At 43.4% G+C, this 19732-nt stretch overlaps 1 protein-coding gene across 1 annotated transcript in view; it reads left to right on the top strand.

Annotated features, from left to right (window-relative positions):
- aff2 (AF4/FMR2 family, member 2) overlaps positions 1 to 19732 on the top strand; it is a 118638-nt gene that overhangs the window by 78981 nt on the left and 19925 nt on the right. The window contains exons 10-15 of the mRNA XM_040174066.2: positions 617 to 654; positions 15194 to 15311; positions 15494 to 15596; positions 15686 to 15836; positions 16012 to 16227; positions 17281 to 17485. Coding sequence (XP_040030000.2) covers positions 617 to 654; positions 15194 to 15311; positions 15494 to 15596; positions 15686 to 15836; positions 16012 to 16227; positions 17281 to 17485 — 831 coding nt within the window. The remainder of the gene's footprint in view (positions 1 to 616; positions 655 to 15193; positions 15312 to 15493; positions 15597 to 15685; positions 15837 to 16011; positions 16228 to 17280; positions 17486 to 19732) is intronic.

The following is a 19732-nucleotide window of genomic DNA, read 5'->3' as shown; positions in this document are numbered from 1 at the left end:
CCAACATAAATAACATAAACAAATCAATACTCCCCGAGGAACTGTTTTCCCTTTCATATTTAACAGTAGTAATACTAGTAGTAATAGTAACATTAGCATCAGCTGCAATATTTACTGTTAAATATAGAGAAATGACACTTAAGAAAATAGTGCATATGGAGTATAAATATAATATGCACACCGTTTTACACCTCAGTACATTGTGCTGCTGCAAACACGCCCCTCCTGTTCTATGGGTTTGGAAGGACTCACTGAGTTGACTTGAGCTATCGGAGGATCAATAAAAGCACGTTTTTGCTCCATTATTCATCTTCTCTGCCAGCAGTTGATTCATCAAACAGCTTCACAGTTACCACTTAACATGGGAAAGTATCGACAAGTCGCACATCCGCTGACATCATCTTGTTGGTGACTCACGCCGTTGTGTCATAAACAAATTCACTGAGTTACTGTATTTGATACAATACAGGAAACACACGTTCTCTGTGTTTATATCCGCGTTGTGTATCCTTTAATGTGAGTTCATTCAAAGCAAAATAAAACTCCACTCAAGATTCAAACTCCATTCGAACTCCCAATAACATTGTTTGCATGTTCTCTGCATGTGTATTTACAGGTGTCTGACAAGCCCAAGCCCAGAGTCACAGCCCAAAGGTAAGACGAATGGCTGCACTCTGTGTTGTAACGCTGTGATGTACTTAAAGGGCTCATAACATGCTCGTCCCCACCAACCCACACGCCTCCATCAGGGGGCATGTGATCTGCCAGCCAATCACATTCGGCTGCCCATCCTGAATCACATGCATTCTCTTTAGCATTACCTTTGCAAAGGTGCGCCATGCTTTTTCTCAGAAGCCAATACCTTTGTAAATAAAAGCTTCTTTGCCCCGTAAACAAACCATTGAGGCGAGCCGCGGCCGGTCGTTGCACAGTTCCCTGTAGCTGTTGTTTGAAGCGCCGTTAAGGTTAAAGGCGTCCCCCATGACTCTGGCTGTATTGTTAAAGCTCAAAGTTGGAGAGACGAAGGTTGCCGGATGCCGTTTAAGATTCTGTCCAGGAGCTGTAATGTCTGGAATGTTATTGCAAAATACAACCACCATTGAGCCTTTCTGGAGTTGCAGTGGCTCTAATTCACTGAAACATCTGCGGTGGAAGGTGCCCGCTCGATAACCTCCAGCACACGTACCCCTCGAAATTAGGCAGCAGATGTCCTTTGTAGGTTGGGCGCATATATCTCTCTGTCCACGTCTGAGCGGGGATTCTGCAGGCTCACCAGTAGAATCCTGTGTATCGGCGCACATAAATGAATGCGTGATGAATCCAAGATCCAAGGTTGAGATTTCCTTATCCGTTTTTTCTACGTATTGTCTCATTATGGTTTAACCAAAATTATAAATTTGATTTCACTTACATAGAAAGTGTACAAAACCCACCTCTGTGATATTGCATCAAGATAAAACATCATACTTAGATTAGATTCTGAGGTTTCTTTGTATCATCCCTTCTTTTTTACTTACTACTACTTATTAGGAAGAAATAAGTAGTAAAGTAGTAAAAAAATATATACATACATTTTTCTTGGTCTGGGAAAGAAGTATTATGGTTAGGTTTTTTATTAATCATATCTCTGAAGACCGTTATAGGACAAATGCGTTTTTTTGTTCAAAAGCTGAAGAAAGGAAGACCAACAACTTTTATACTGAATTTGAAAACTATGTTGGCTCAATCTTTTTTTAACAATGATACGTTTACCATTAAAGCGTGTGAATATTAATATGGTAATTTACAACTAGCTCAAATTGGCTTTGTACACTCTCCCTTCTAAAGTTAAACAATGTTTTTTTGTAGTGAAAAAATTAAAAACAAATAAGTATCCCAGAGGACAGCAAGGTGACGCTGTGAGCTGCGGTTCCTCTCGTCCTCTCTGGTGGTCTTCATCATCACTGCTGTTAGCCTCCCCCAATTAGGATTTCCTCAGTGGTTATCAATCACAGAGATTTATATCCTTCCTTTTACATTCATATCAAATAAAGCTGAAGATGAGCCAGATCTAAAAAGGGAGAGTAAAATATGTGGTCACGGTGATATAAAGCCATTTACAGGCAGAGACCAAATTAAATGGGCCGTTACCTCAAATTAAGTTGATATATTTCTCAAGTTTGGAGAATTATTACAACATTTGGCAACATATTAAGTCTTTAATTTAACAAAATATGTAATACAGGTCCAATTAATGCGGAAAAGTTGCACATTCTTTCTTCTATGGTGTAGGGTGGTGTAAGTGTAGGGTGTCTCACTCCGTAATTTCAGATTGTAATTTAACAGAACTCATTTGACACAGAGTATTAGAATAATTGAACCCGTCTGATGGTTAAGCCTCGTTCTCCTGCTTTCCTCGTTTTATAGCGGAACATGAGGCCAAGGACTTCTCGTACTTGTCAATCCCCCCAGCGGGGGCTGAAGCTGCTGTTTTTTGTTATTGTTGTTGTAGTGTTTGCATCGCCTCACAATACATCTGCTGTTATGTCCGTAAAGGCATGATAATAAACAAAAAAAACATTTGTTCAACTATCTTTCAATGAAGCCTGTTTGTTGTTCTTGTTGTCTTACGCACGATCCCGTGTTAATGTCTTTACCGACGCAAGAATCTCATCTAAGCATAAGTCGCTGCAGGCTCCCAAATTGTTATATAAACTAAGGTATCAGGTTGGAGACAATGTAAATGAACAACCGTCCATTTTAATTTCCAGTTTCATGTCTTTTCTTTGCCACGTGTGGATGTGATAACGTCTATTTCCATTTTTCCACAGTTCCACAGTTACAGGCTACATGTTGTGATACATATTGTCTGCTTGTAACATCTTGGAAGAACATGTCACCTAATTAATCATCAGGATAAAAAAAATGTCCGTTGTCCTTGTACCATCGCTGAACAACTGAGACAATTTGTGTAAACAGCTGATTTTTTAGCGCCAAGATCAATTTTTCATGACTTAATCTTTTGCCTGCAATGTGTTGTAAAGCTCAGCCTGGTGCAAAAGAATATAAGAATATTTTATTATAAATGAGGCTCGTTGTGTTCACAGCCTGAAGGCATTAGTATGCAAGTCTGGGGTGTGACAGTGTGTGTGTGAGAGAGAGAGAGAGAGAGAGAGAGAGAGAGAGAGAGAGAGAGAGAGTGCTATGTGTCTGTGTGTGCCTCAGGCCATGTGTTACTCTGCTACCGCTAATGAGCCCATTCACTCTGCAGCCCAATCTACTGAGCACCACACACACACACACACACACACACGCACACACACGCACACACACGCACACACATATCCAGGGGGACGATGGGACTAGAGATGCTGCGAGCGATCCACTGGCTATATCCGCCATTGGAAGGCAACACACACACACACACACAAACACACAAACTCTTCCCCCACACGCATCACACCACCCATTCAGACCCACACTTTTTTTTAAATCCTTGCTCTGACAACCTCACCCACATACCAATCGTTATTGTACTGCCACACACACTCATACAACCACCCACCCTATCCATCCCACCCTAGTGCATAGTCGACTATCATTTTCATATTTCTGCTCAGTAATATTTAATTCTTTGTGCCATCTGCCTCCCTGTACCTTGCATTTTACAATAGCGACCCTGGTGAGGAAAAGTACCTGGAGTTACGTCAATCTGTTTTTTTATTCCAATTATTATTGTAGTAATAACATTAATTGTGACCATGAGGCATTACGGCTCCAATTTATTCATGCACAGAGGACCAGCCGCTGGCGAGCACTGGCGAGCACTGGCTAGCACCTGGTGGCCATGTACAGTGCTAGCAGGCTACAACCCACGACACCCGGTTTGTCCACGCAAATTAGTTGCTGCAAGGTGCTCGGTGACAGAGTGGAACACACAGTAGCTAACCGCTGACAAGTTAGCCATGAACACTCACAAAAGCTTCTCAGAGCTAGCTGGTTAGTTAGCAGTTAGCGAAACTCTCACTTAGCATACTAACATTATCTTATTCACAGTCTGCGACATGACAGCGAGCTCACAAGCCAGCTGGGTTGCTGACTTGGCACTTTGTCGACTGAACAAACCTTATTACAGCTGAAAACAGTCAAAAACCCTATATTATAAGGTTGATTTGGTCTCGTGAAGTTGATGCTTTTGTAAATTCAATATCCCGCGCGAGTTTTCATATTAGTAGCCTATATATATTATATATTAATATTAAAAGGGTTTATGCAGTAAGAGAAACGCCCAAAACAATACTTTCATACCAGATGCTAATAGAAGTTTGCTTGTTAAACAGCGTTACAGTTTATTGAGTGATTTAGCTGCAGTAATGCCAACCTGCTAAAAAATAAATCAGGTGTCTCGTTTGACTCCTCCTGCGATGTCAATAATAAAGATATGCTTCTAAGCCCAATCAATAATACAACATATTCATGATGTCGGCAGGTTGAAGAACACAAGCTGGTTAAGCAGCATGGATGCAACCCGCCAGTCAGGTGCATCAAGTGTGACACAAGTTCAAATGTGATGCACCTCTTCAAACACCATCGCTCTGCTGCTGCCAGGGAGCATTACGCTACATATGTAGGAAAGGAAAGCTATTATAGCCTTTCCCACAGTACTGCCCGGGGCAAGCACACACACATCACCACAAACACTCTCACTGCTGCAAATGTGCTCGCATTGATATCTTTACGAACCACTAGAATATTTATTTTATTTAGCTGATCTAAGCTCGAGTATCTTTAACAGCGTTTATTTTATACTATGCTATACAATATCTGTACCACAAATCACTTCTGGCCAAATCCTCCTTAAATTGAGTCCAATATCAATAACCCTTACACCACTACAGTGTTGTTTTAGTTCATTTCTGATCTATTCCATTCCATGTTGCTATTTCATTTTCTTACTGCTAGCTTACAGAAATATTGTGTGCAATAATCCACCTTCTCTTCAGATGCATTTCTCAAACTTAACTGTAACCCCTTTGAATTTACCCCACCCCCAGAAAGAGGCTGGAATTAAAATAAAACACCTACACGTGCGCGCATATGTCTGTGTATGCGCACATGTGGCGCTCGCACCAGCAGACCGACAAAATGTTATGAAAGAAGACGTAGTCCTTTTCTTTGTCTTTCAAAATATTCTTCTTCAATCCGTATTTCTTTTGCGTTCAGAATTCAAAAACGTAATTTTCCCTATTCTGTCACTCACATCTTTTTTGGTGCTGTTCAGCAGCAATCTAACAGCACCGTCATTCAACCACATCAATACAAAATCCTAATTCCTCAATTTCGTTCATAGAACGTGACCACTGCCATTCAAAGCTCCTTTGCTTTGAACCTTTGTAATGTCATGTGACGCTGCCCTTGTCTAAGTGGCGCGTCACAACATTGGCTCCCCCACCATGCTGTCAAAACTCTCATATATAATCAATGTCAAGGCCAATGCAGCCTTTTAAAATTCTTGACTTGGAAAGAGGCATGGGGGAAAAAATAAATGGAAATATTTTTTAAATACAACCTCAAATCACTTAGGTGTAGATTTTGCACAGTAATCATATTCTGCAAATATGGTAATGTATTTTGGTGGAATGTTTTCAAATTCATCATTTTACAAATTAAGTCGTATTCCCTCGTGAGTACGTTCGCAGACGACCTCCAATTATTCCAAATGACTAGATGTCTCCAGGTAATACAAGTCCCATGTGATGAAGGTTTAAGTTGACTAATTACATTATATACCTTAGTGCTTGTTCTGAGTGTTGAGAACACACTATAATGACTGAGACGCACATGCACACAAGGACAAAGACAAACAATGTATGCTTATGTGGCTTTGCTACCTATGCAGTGAGCTAAACTAGAGGGCTTTCAGCATCTTAGAGCCAAGCGCTTGTAGCAGAACAAAGCCTCTCTGTGCAGTCACTAAACACTCCATGCTAGCTGTTCGGTACAGAGATACATTCACTTTAAAACTTTTCCAAGTTACTAAGTGTGACCTACAGAGGAAAACCCCCTGAACTGCAAAAGGAGATGAAACCTCCTCAGGGAAATATAACAAAATTAAAAGGGCCAGTAAAGAAAGCAAGAGTGCAACACACACTAGTTTTTATATTAGATGTTTTATAGAATGTTCCTTTTGGTTTTACGCTACATGAAAATATATCTGCTTCCCCAATAATATATTAGCTGCACTTTAGAAAATATATACTGATAAAACTGTAATTCTGCTTGCAAAAAAACTATTAATAGCAATTCAAGAGAAGGTTCCTTCTAAGAATTAGGAATAAAAACATTTGGAACCCCAGTTGGCTTTTCATTAGTTACTAAAGCATCAATGTTTTAGATGTCTGTAATTTAATAAACAGTGTAATGCATTCTTTAATCGAATCAAAGTAACAGAATGGTTGAATCCACATAATTCCCCAAAGATTGAATGGTATTCCTCCACTTCTGGTACCATTATGCACCACCGCCTTGTTAGCGAGTCTATAGAAGCTTCATACGTTTGGGAGACGGAGAAACTGCAATCATTTTATAAATCCTCCTGAAAAGGCTCCACAAATCATAGATTTACACGCACCTGTGAGTCGGGTACACAAGCACACAAACACACACAAACGAGAGAGCGGGAGAGTGAGTGATTGAGGGAGAGACGGAGGGAGAGATTGTAAAGCCAGCTGTGCAGCGGGAGGCCCTGCCAAGTGGAGGGCAGAACCAGCGAGCTGAAGGCACACGATAAGATGACAGATGAACTGAGCCCAGATGGCTTCCACATCTTCACTTCACAGTCCTGCAACACGGCTTTAATTCCACATCTATTCTACCCCAGTTCCCCCGGTAGCTTTAAGAAGCTCCATCTACCTGTTTCTCAGCGTGATCCTCCCAGCTGGCGCAGAGCCAACGGCTCCTTTGTTTTCAGACGCTCATTGGTTGAGTTTTCCAGCAGAAGCGATTGGGGGGGATTGTAAAAGCTGTAACTGTCTATTGTATGTTGATTGCGCCTTCTTTCTTTCAATTCCTGCCGGTTAATTAATGGTCACAGTCCAAAGTGAAGCATGCAAGCGTGTGACACAGACTGGGCCCCGGAAGGTTTAAGACGTTATGGAGGAAAACATAACAACGATCATTGGATGCTTGTAACAGCTCTTTTAAATCATGTGTCAGGAAGTAGACATTAGAATATGCATGAATAATGAATGGAACCAAGCAGTTGATATGATATATTGCATTCCTGAATAGGATAAGTCATTTGTACATTTAGGGCCAGGGGCCGGCTGGCAGGTTATCACGGGGCGGCCACATAACAAGACTCACACTAACGTTCCCATTCACACCTCCCTACCTATCAACTCGCATATGTTTGGACTGTAGGAGAGAAGTGAAGACGCACGCTGATACAGAAGGGCCGAGGGGATTGAACCTACAACCCTGTGGCTGCAAGGCTAGAGAGTTCAATACAAGGCAGTAAATGCATTTTATTTTGTGTTATTGGTACTAAATATTTCCTTATTCTGACACGCCAAGATGTTACAGGTCCTTAGTAATCATATGAATGATTTCATTGCTGCCTTTTTAACTTTAGTTTGCAAGGATATGCTATATATGTTGTAGCTTGTTTTATTAATACTAAATGACTTTTAATGGAGATCCTTTTAATGCCTCTGAGTCAGATGTTTCTTTTTGGGTCCATCAGTCTACCCAGTCCAGTCTGGAGAACGCAGGACCTCCTGAATGCCTCATGCTACGTTCAGAGCAAACACGATGCACACGTTTCGCGCCGCAGAATTAAAAAAGTTTAACCCTATGCACGGATGAGACGAGCAGCGTGTGTCTGGCATCCAGTGGGTGGCAAAGTCGACGCGATTTCAGGCGAAGTCGAGTAAATATAGTACATTATATTTTAGGGTAATTGTAAACATTGGGTAGTTTTGCAGGACGTTTGCTAAATAATATAGTAACCTGACTACTCTTGTACTTAGACTAGACTAGACTTAATTTAAAAAAGTTAAAGGCTTAATTAAAAGTTTAATTATTTTCCCAGAACTTGATGCATATTTACATGCATGTTTTTTTTCCACAAGCAGGCCGCCAACCTGATGCCAGAATAAACCGCAGCCACTTCCCTACTGTTATACTGTGCTGACATTGCACTTTTTTACTACCGGAGCCCATTTTATCCGTTGTGCTTTGCAATAGTAGAAAAAAAGGATAGAAAGACGGAGACTGCCTCCGTGTCAGTGAGATGTGTGTGAGTGTTTGTCTGTCAGAGTAGCGTCCTTTCAGACCGACAACACCAGTGAGCTGACCTGCCCCCTCACAACGGTCCTAAACACAGGTGACCCTCAGGTGTACCGTAAACAGACATCTTATCTGCTCCTATGCTCGTTCTCTGCTTGACCTTGTGGACGCCGAACACACCAGCAGATGCCGTAAGTCGCCGTTCACCGCGGCTAAGCTGGCGGCTCTATGGGTGCGGTGCGGATCCCGCTAGGCCCTGCTGGACATATCAGAGCAGCGGATCGTTTCTCTGCCGAGGCTTTGTGGGCTTTCATTCTCCTGCTGCGATTGTGATTTTTATCACACAAACAAACAGACGAGACACCCAAGCCCCAGCCGGAGCCCGAAGATCTGACAGAGGTCATTTTGTTAGTCGAATCTGTGTTGCTAACACAACAATAAGAGCAGAGAACGGGGGAAGCGTCCTCAACACACACATATATATATATACTTTACATATGTGCTAAAGACTGCAGTTCTTTATCCATATAAAGTTTTATCCATTTGGTAACAGGTTTGTATCTTTTTATTCAGTTTCATTTAATTCATTTCTACCTCAGCTCTCATTATACCCCCCCACACACTGTCCATCAGATCTTTAATGTTTATATATATATATATATATATATATTGCCAACGAGTTTACTCCTGAATGTTGAAAGTTTGTACTACTTCTATCTGAGATGTCGTGTAAAAACTAAAACCTCTGTCAGTCAGCACCAGCTGCTGTTGCATTTTAATTTGGCACCGACGATGGCATTAAATGATTCTTTCGCCAGCTGATGGCTGATTCCCGAGAATAGAGGGGAGAAAAAAAAGAAAAACGCGAGCCAGATGTAATGCCTTCACACGCACATTTCCATCTCCTTTCATCTTGTTCCTCCAGCACATACTGTTTGTGTTGCCAGAACGAAATTGGCTCGAGAGCACTCATTTGAAAAAAATCCCAATGAGAGGGAGAAACGCTCGCCGTCCTCTGACTTTCCACGGCGCTGTTTAAACAAACAAAAACCACAAACATATCAGTGCGGGAAAATATAGACTCATGTAATCCTTCCGGTCATTTGAAAGAATATATATATAGTTTTTTTCTGGCAAAAAAAAGACTTGAGTGCGTCCTCCTATGCAGCGTCATATCCCCCGAAATGCTCCTCTCCTCCAACGGGGGCCGCGACTTCTACAGAGCAGAATGTTTCACTTGATGTTTCCTCACCTTGATTTCTTGCCAAATGTCGTATGAACAAAGTGGGCCAGTCCCCCCAATGTGGGGAGGTGGGTGGGGTTTGGCACTCCTCACACGATAAGGTGCTTCAGATGAGAAGCACCCCACCATATGGAGTGACTCCCGGCTCACTGTGGAGGAAGTGGGATTTTCAGGTTTATTATCCCCCGGCAGAAAGGAAAGCTGGCTTTTGTTGTATAGTAGTACACACTTACACTGGGATGTTAGCCGGCGATATTTTGTTAAATCTCAATGGGGATATTAAACGTTCATTTCAGTGGTTCAGACCAGTGGTGGTAGATCTTTTTTCAAACACTTTAAACACTACTTCATTTCAGGGTGAACGCCTTTCTTAGAGGACCTGGCCGTGAAATACCGACCGTTGTATTTGCCACGGAAACTCTCTGCCATCCTGATCACAGCTGTTTACATCCCACCGCATGCTAACCAGCTAGCTCTGGAGGAGCTACACACCACTGTTAGCAACCAGCTAAACGCTCATCCGGAGGGAGCTGTGATTGTGGCGGGGGACTTCAATCACGCAGAACCAAAGACAGTGCTGCCCAAGCTCCAACAGAAATGTAATCTTCCCCAACACAGACAAGAATACTCTAGGTGTACACCAACATCTCGGGAGCATACAAAGCTGCTCCATCTCCACACCTCGGCTTATCAGACAACCTCTCTCTGATTATATATAATGATTATATAAACCAGTAATTCGCCGAACGAGCCGTCAAAACAATTCAAATATGGAGCGAGGATGCTGCTTCATTTCAACAGGACTGCTTCAAAAGCTCTGACTGGGAAGTCAGGGAACTGTCGTGGCCTACCTACACTCTTGCACCGAGACGGTAATGACAAGTGTTTCCAAATCAAAGGCCTTGGCTGGACAGAAACATGCAGTTACTGCTTGGAGCCGCCTTCAGGTCTGTTGACATTCCCACAAAAGCGCCCGCAGGGACCTTAAAGAAGGGCATCAGAGAGGCCAAGCGCAGGTACAAACACTTTGAGAACAACAACCCCCGCAGCATGTGGAGAGGAAGTGAAACCTTGACTCACTACAAGAGCCGCACCACACAGATCAGTCAGGACAGTGACCTCCCCGACACCCTGAACCGCTTCTCTTCACGCTTTGAGAGGCAGCACAGGGGAGCAACTGCTGAGAAGACACAGCCAAAAGGAGGAGCAGACACTCTTTCTCCGGTACCACCAGGTGAGGTCTGCTCTGAGAAGGATCAACATCAACAACTGGACAAGACAAACAGTCGGGTCGCACACTGAAGACTTGTGCAGAGCAGCTAGCTGAGGTGTCCACTAATATCTTCAACCTCTCCCTGCAACAAGCTACAGTCCCCACCTGCCTTAAAGCAACCACCATTGTCCCCGTCCGAAAAGGACTGCAGTCACCTGCCTCAATGACTACCGACCAGTGGCCCTGACCCCAGTCACCACAAGTGCTTTGAGAGGATGATACTATCACACATCAAGAACGTCCTCCCAGTTGTCAGTTCCCAGTTTGCGTACCGAGCAAACAGATCTACGGAGGACGGCGTCTCCATTACACTTCATACAGCCCTGTCTCACCTGGAGCACCCAAACGCACATTTCAGGATACTCTTCAATGACTTTAGCTTGGCCTTCAAAACCGTCATTTCCCATAAACTGGTGAATAAACCCAAACATCTTGGTCTTTCTACATCTCTGTCTCAAACAGACCACAGAATGTGAGGATAGGGAACCTAACATCAACAACCGCTATCCTGAACCACCAACCCAGCTCACACCGGCCAGTGCTGCGGGGGACAAAAGTAGACAATAACACGTCACTTTAACAAAGCACCCTTTTCACGCTACATCAGACTAACAGTAGTTTGGTGACCTGTTGGGTCGGGGCCAGGATCTCTCAGTTAGAGACCAACTTACAGTTGTTCAATCTCAGCTGCGGAGCGACTGTCTATCTGTCTCCAGTGAGTGGCACTTTCAGAAAGTATATTCATGCTTTGGCAGCAGGAGAGCGTTGAAATATTCTATATTATATACAATGACGTTGTTATATACAAATCCAGCGTTCTGGTTGATTGAGAGTGATTTACAGGGGGTGCATAATTGAGCGATAATGTACAGTTGCTATTTTGTACTGAAAGGCAGTTATTTACTTATTATTTAAAATGTTGCTGGTAACCGTATTATGAAAAAGCAATAAGGTACTTGAGGCAGTACTTTATCTTCAATAATGTAACAGTTCAAGGGTTGCCGGCCCTCCGCTTCGCGGCGCCTGTTGAAAATTCGCTTCATCCACAACCATTCGCTTCTATGCATTGACTGCTTGGAATCTACTCGGTGTTCTGATGAGTCGCCAACAATATTTCTTTGTATGCTTTTACATTGACAATAAACATCCTTATCCTTATAAAGTAATCAGTCTGTCTCGTGTCTGGTTCCTCTCCTTCTCTCCACTAGAGCATGAGTGCCAGTGAGCGATGACGTCACTGACCTTGTTATTGCTTTTATTCTGTCAAACAGAGATTTTTTATGCATAAATTGAAGGGCACCCCAGTCCTTTGGATTGGGATCAGGAATAGTAATGCATCCTATGTACATCAAAGAGCTCTTTAGTTACATATCAAAGGATCTTTTTAAAGCCGATAAGGGACATTTTGAAAACCGCCCTGGACATATCGCCATCTGCCTGGAGTCTCTGCCTGAGCCTTCCAGCAATCCCAGTACCAACAGGCTGCTCCCTTAAATAACACATTTTAAAAAGCGGAAACATTGTTTTGACAGTGGTGATCCGAGAGAGATCACGTCTCAATGACTCGTACATTTGTCAGATTGCATCTTGCTTGTGTTGCAGTGATGGCGGATGATGGACACATTCATTAAGGGCCTGTATAAAAAAGATTGTTCCTTTAAAGCAATTGTGTCACCGGACGAGCTCATCGGACAGATCTGGAAACTCCTTATCGTGTTTAACGAGCTGCGTCCAACAGACGGGAGGGATTCACAGAGAATGGACGGCCAGGAATCACTCTCAGCTTCTGTGTTGCCTGTCCCCCACCCCCCCACCCCCGGGACCCAGCAGGGGGGCGGGGGGGGGGGCACGCCGAGTAAAAATGTTAACAAAATGTGGGTGGCGCAAAAGCTCCAGGTCCTCACAGACGAGGTGGAGAAGCAGTCGGCAAGATGTCATGAAAGCAAATGAAACTTGACGCAGGAAAACGCTTCTTTGGATTTAATATAGAGCGACCAGTTCCCCTCCCATCAATTCCCTCCTCCTCGCTGAAGGGGCTAGTCATGTCGTAGGGTGGCTATTATCACCGGCCTCTGTGAAGAGCACTGTTTTTTCAGCGAGGGTCGTTTCCCTGATGGGGCCCAATTTGGCACCAAATGTCTGAGCTTTAGCTCATTTGAATATGTGCAAATAGCGCAGGAGACGCCATCTGCTCGGCCGCGCAGTTAGCGGTGCATTCGTGCACCTGCACAGTCCCTTTTTGTCTTTATTTGGCCGGGTATAGCGGCCGCAAGTGTCCACACAACCATACTGTGAATATACTGTAAAAAAGTTTGAGAAAGTGTGTCCAAACTTTTTTCACTGGTACTGTCAATCCCTCTAATATTCAAACAGTGCAACTCAAAAGAAACATCCATGCATCGTTCACTGCTTCTTGTTAACAGTCCTAATGGTTAACACATGAGGAACGTATGATGATAGATGCAAAAAAGAACGCTATTCACCTTTCAGAAACACGCAAAAAAATGTAGATCCTCCATGCTACATGATCTTCAATTGGCAGTGCATTATGTCTAAAGCAGCACCATTAATATTTTTACGTTAACAATCAAATGAGAGATATTATCAGCAACTCTGATACGATTCGTGGTCTATTTTATGTCTACAGCCCATTTCGCGGCGACTAAGAGGCACAAATGAATGACTCCAGGTGAAAGGATGATCAGTTGCTACTGTGGCACATGTTTCTATGACCGCCTTGTTATTGGTCGTCTCTAACATGATGCCAATTCTGGTTTGGCTGTGCATCAGTTACTTTAACTCAAAGCGGATGAAAGATATTGAAAAGGTCTGTTTTGCGAGGCAACTGAACGTCATGAACAATAACTCCCTTAATTTGGTTCGTACGTCTGAGTTCAACCAGCGATGAAAACCCAGCTGGGGAGGATTGTGATATTCTCTGTCTGTGTTTCCACTTTTTAGTCAAACCTGAATCTAACTGGTGTTCTCCTATAATTATGAAACATTTTATGCTCCCTTATGTGTTTTTTCCAAACGGTCTGCAGAGGGAAGACCATAACGTGACGCTTTGTTAGTGTTGTTTCAGCGCTGATGCTAATAGCGCAAAGTGAGCTGAACATGTAATTGAAATTCAAACAGAGAGGTAGCAAGAGACAAAGAGAAGAGATGAGTAATGATAGACGAAGAAAACAGGGCAGAGAGAGACTGCCTTCATACAGTATCCGTGTGTGTGTGTGTGTGTGCGGAGGAGCGAGTGCTGCCTCAGGAACAGTTGATGGATTTGCTGCTTGACTGCTCACACAGATTGGTGCCTGCTGTGATGGCAGCCTTGAACTGAAATTACATGCACACACTCTCACACACACACACACACACACAGAAGAGAAGTACACGTAATTGCAATTTCTGCGTGTGCACGGGCCGTATTTTGTGTGTGTGTGTGCGTGGGTGTGTTGTTAAGTGGGGACGAGCGGGTGTGTTTCCTAGGAGGCCATTTCAAAGTGCAGTGGAAGGGTGGATGAACACGAGGCTGGAGGGAAACAATCCAACAGATCAAAAATAACGCTGTGTTTTTTTTGGCGATAATTATAATTATATTATTATATATAATTTTTTTTTCATAGTTTAAACGGGACACATCACAACCGGACAGATACACAGATTAACAGAGAGGACTCTTTAGAGTTAAGATGATTAGTAGCTAATGGAGGCAGTTTTTCTCTTTAATGGTAGAGAGAACATATATATATACAATTTCATTCCTACGAAAAAAGGCACAAAATGATATGCAACATTTTGAACCTGGCTAGTGAGTTGAATCATCCCTGAAGATGAAGGGGAACCTCGTGTTCTCCCGGATGGAGCAGCCAGGTGCCTCCTGTCAGACGTCAGGGGCCGCGGCCGCACTTTCTCCCCCTCTGGTGAAAGAACCACCTTCTTTGTTCTGTTACCGGAGTCCTCTCACGTTACATGTTACACGTTACACACATGGATATCCCAGCTTGAACTGGGTACATTTCCTTTGATTTTACACCCAGCACATAACTAACTAATGATTTTCTGCCTTTTTCTTTCTTTGTATCTTTTATTGTTTCTCTCTTTCTACCTTTAATGGTTTTGCCTTTCTTTCTTTCTCTTTGGATTTTTTCCTTCTTCCTTTTATTGTTTTCTTTCTATCTTTGTATCTTTTCATCTTTCTTAATTTTATTGTTTCTGTCTTTCTTTTTTCCATCTTTATTTATGTTTTTTCTTTGTATTTTATTTTCTTCCCTTCTCTCATTCTGTCTTATTCTTTTCTCTTTCTTTGTGTCTTTTACTGTTGATTCTTTCATTTGTCCCTTCCTCTTTGTGTTTTCATCGTTCCTTTCTTTCCTCCGGTCTCTCTCTGTGTTTCTCTCTGCGCTCCTCAGTGGAGCATCGGGGAGCAGCAGTGAATCCGAGAGCAGCTCCGAGTCGGACACGGACGAATCAGAGAGCAGCTCCAGTGACAGCGAGTATAACCGGACCTCCCGCACGCACACCCCAGAGGTAGGAGGACGAGTGGATGACGTGAGTTTGTAAATGAAATAAACGCACTGGTGAGCTGAACGAGAGAGAGAGAGGCCGATCATGTAGATTAGAACCATTACGCTTTCCTGATTTATTGTTCTGAAGACAAAATCCTGTCTGCTACTCTCACCTGTGAAATCTTCCTGAATTTTCCCCTGCAGCCTGAGCCCCCCTCGGCCAACAAGTGGCAGCTGGACAGCTGGTTGAATAAAGTCCAAGCTCAGACCAAACCCTTGCTTCCCCCTCAGCCGGAACATGGCTCAGGTCTGTGTGGCAGGAACCTCTGCTGTGTCCGACAGCAGTTATGGTACATAGTAAGAAAAGAAAACAATAATGTGGATTGATGTCCCCAGGCACCACCACCCAGGGCCCGAGGACCTTCTCTCCGAGGAGTGAAGCAGACGGAGTGGGAGCGGCTGCCAAGACTAAGCCCTGCGTGTCCAGCAGCGCCCCTCCTCCAGCTGCCCAACCGCTGGAACACAAGGACGCAAGAGGAGCTCTCTGGTAGGGGCGGTTTGGGTAAACCTTCCAATCGAAACCGTCTTTTTAAAAAAAAACAGTAACGTCTGTTGAATTAATTAACAACACACTAACAGAGGGACGAGCAAATTGTGGGCAACACGTGGCAAAAATAAGTCTCTTTGACCATAAAAAAGGAACCTATCGTTGCTTCCCGCAGCCCGGGCAGAGAGAAGGCCAAGGCCAAGCTCAGCCAGAAGGCCTCCGGGGAGGGGCAGAGGTCAAAGACGAGGATGTCACCGGGGGTGTTGTCCGGGCCGGAGGTCACGACCCAGAGGAGGAGCACCACGGGGAAGAAGCAGCCCCGACGGACGGAGAGGTCAAACAGCGCGGAGGACTCTCAGAGCCAGACGTGGAGCAGAAGCACCCAGCAGAGGTGAGGAGGAGCGAGCGAGTCCCGTGTGGTAACAGGTAGTTCACAGATACAGATCTAAAGTAAGGCTTCATTATTATTCCTTTCCAATGGCAAATGATTAGTGGATCTCAACAATGTGATAAAAGCAAAGGACTTTACTAATTGACCAGACATTTAATTCCTTCAATTTTGAAGCAGAGTACCTGTAATTATTCTTAGTAAAATATAGTAATTATACACAATTAAGAGTTAAAATAAGTCGGTTGTGGATGTGTATGGGGGAATTCATTTAGATAAAACGCCACTAAGCTTATTTTAGCAGTCTGATGCTTATTTTTGAGTGTCACATAAAAACATTTCAGGATGTTTTCTCAATTTCTACCTATTCTCTCCTTTAGTCTTATCTCCATCGGTGTCGCAGTGCACTAGATTTTGAGAGTCACTTCACTCTTTTATGCACCGACGACTCATATTTCTAAAGTGAGGCCTTGAACTTATTTTGCACTCGTCGCTAGAAATGCACACGTTCTTTTGCAGTGCGTCACTGGCTGCACGGCGCTCACATTGCGTTCGTTGCAGATCGTCACACCGGCTCGACCCAAGCCGTCGCCATGGTGAGAGCCGTTGAGAATCAGTAGAAAAGCCCCCAGTCTGGAGTCGAGGTCCTTTAAGGCACCGCTGTCTCTCAGCACAGGGATCTCACAGCGGCTTCTCTGCAGCTAGAACGCCGCCATCCCCTCATCCGTAGCGATGAAGGCTCAGGCTGAGTAGGTGCCATGCTCAACTGGCTGCTCTGCTTGATGTGAGCATAATTGGAAGACAAACACAGACTTCCTAGCTTTGTTTCCTTTCTCCCTTTCCACACATGCTGCTTTCAAATATTTCTTGCTGCCTGATATATATATATATATATATATATATATATATATATATATAAATATATGTGCCCCCCTGCAGCTGACCTCTCATCTTCTGTTTGCCAGCTTGCTGCGCGGCGGTAGCGGTGCCTTGCTCAAAGGGGGATCTAATGGGGATTGTGACGCTTTCTCCTGTTTATTTGTTTCCCCCCTGTAGTCCTGTGGCTAGGGAGAAGGACCTGTTGCCTCCCCCCTCCCTGGAGCTTCAGACCCCCCCGAGGCCAAGAAACAAACCCCCGGGTGGGAAAACTGCCCCCAGAAAGGAACCTCGCTGTGCCACCAACTCAAACAACAGCTCGGTTACACCACCAGCAGCGCTGCAGCAAACCCCGGTGCCACTGCCAGCTGCCAGCGTAAACCAGGTCTGTTTCTGTGGGGGGGGGGGGGTCATATTTTATGTTTTCCGCATAATAGTACCAGCCCTCGAAGTTGATCCAGTAATTATCGATGGCTGTCAACAAGCTTATCCAACAAATGCCCTTTTCAGTCAGAACACAAGCACATTGGGACGTTTGCCCTTCACTTCAATATCTGGAATACGCAGACAAAAGGTTTAAAAAGCGAGTGCTGGTCACACGTAACACTGTCCGTGTGCCTTGGGATGGACAATTCATCCTTATTGTCTCGGGGAGATTTGTCTGAGCTCTGTGGCTCAGCGCTGACTGGTTTCATCGAAATATCTTTGATACAGGGAGTCAAAGAAATGGAGCTTAATCATCGACCACCGTCTCCACTGATAATGAGTGAGCACGATGGGGTTTTATGAAGATTGGCCAGTTTCAAGGAGAACGAGTGAAAGAGAAAAAAACACTGACAGTAAACTGGCTTCATGTAACAAAGGCACAGCTAGATAAGGGAAAGAATGAAGATTATGCAACAATTATAGCAGTAGAATGGCAACAGAGAGTTTTCATGCCTCTGATGGAAACAGGTATTATGTTCGGGCCGTCCATTGTCATGAACAAGATCTCTCTGGAATGCTTGCCGGGAATATCTTACAATTTGACTTAAATGTTCACTTGGATTCATAAACTGAACCGGTTGCCAAAGGTCAGTGTGACTGGCTGGAGGCTGTGATTCTACTTCTGAGTCAAATTAATTTAATAATAACAAATCAAATCAAAACCAAAGCATAGTCTCGTTGTCGTTACTCAACGTGATATAGTTTTTGCTCGTAAATGACAGTGATGAATGTTCACAGTCATCTTTTGGGTATAACTTTAACGGCACATTATCCCCAAGTAGTTTTTTTGATCCTATTACACGTGAGTCTCTGTGGCCTAGTTTTTTATTGCATTATTTAAGTCCTGCACCTCCATGGAACCAACGGCATCGTGTTTATTACTCAAAGACGTCTTGAGTTCAGTGTAACACAGTCATAATAGCATAAATATTATATGAGGACCCAAATTGATTTTCTTTGATATATTATTTTTAGGGCTGTCGAAAGATTCAAAAACCAATCAATGGCACAGTTTGAAATTCATTAATTGTGATTAATTTATTTTTCCTCTAAAGACTAAATTGTACTAGCAGTGAGTAATCACTTTATAAAGCGTGTATTTCACACACATGTGATCATCTTGGAGGCAGAACTCTGCCGGGTGGAACATGTTGAACCGGCGACTCCGTCCTCGCGCACTTTGCTCTCAACTCTCCATCATTTGACGGCTGCCAAAGATTTCCCAACATTTATCCAGGACGTTTTCCAAACCTGTGTTTTAGAGACAGGGGTCGTCCTCTTCACAGCGAGAACATGCAGACTCCTCACAGAAAGGCCACAATTTTGAATGGGCAACAGACAATAAAAGCAATACAAAAGTCTCTTAACTTAAAGGTTGAAATTCGTTGTACAATCAGCAAATCCCTTCAAGACAGCAAAACCAACAATTGATTTAATATTTATTTATTTGTATCAGACTAGCCAAAGCCTGATGTATCTTATTCCCCTGTGCTATAAACCCTTAAAACACAGCATTGAGCAAGAGGCCTTGTTCCACAATTACTACGATCACAGGCGCTGTACTTAAAATACATTCTGCTGCCATAAATAGTTGATAGAGCTCCAAATATGTATTGATCTGCAGCTGGAAATAGTCCCACAACATTCCCTCCTGTTTGAGTCATCTTTGGTAGAAACTACAAGGACCAGCTGTTACAGGGAATTAGGATTTGAAGTCTTGTTTGTTCAAACAAATGAATGTACTTCCTCAGTAGGGAACCACAGGCTCGCCTAACACGCCGTTGGTTTTGGTATTTGATTAAATGGAAACATAAAAGTATGCCAGAGAACCCCCCCCCCCATCTTTTTTGATGATATTATTTGTATTACATAATGTAATAATAGTCTTTAACTTGGGAGGAAGGGAGACACACACACACACACACACACACACACACACACACACACACACAGAGCTGGAGTCTCTTAAGATGATACAACTACATTGTATCCCGATAACAATGAATACTGCTTAAACAATCCCTAAAGATCTTGCTTCAAAATCCCCCACTCTGTTGAAGTTGAGTTGAAACGACTGCTTTATATGTAAATGAAGCATCGAAATGCTCAAAATTTGAGCGACATTTCCACTGCTTTATTCACATTG

The sequence above is a fragment of the Gasterosteus aculeatus genome, chromosome 4 (assembly GCF_964276395.1).
Source record: "Gasterosteus aculeatus chromosome 4, fGasAcu3.hap1.1, whole genome shotgun sequence".
Classification (NCBI taxonomy): domain Eukaryota; kingdom Metazoa; phylum Chordata; class Actinopteri; order Perciformes; family Gasterosteidae; genus Gasterosteus; species Gasterosteus aculeatus.
The sequence above is the reverse complement of the archived record's forward strand: the minus strand, read 5'-3'. Positions and strand labels throughout refer to the sequence as shown.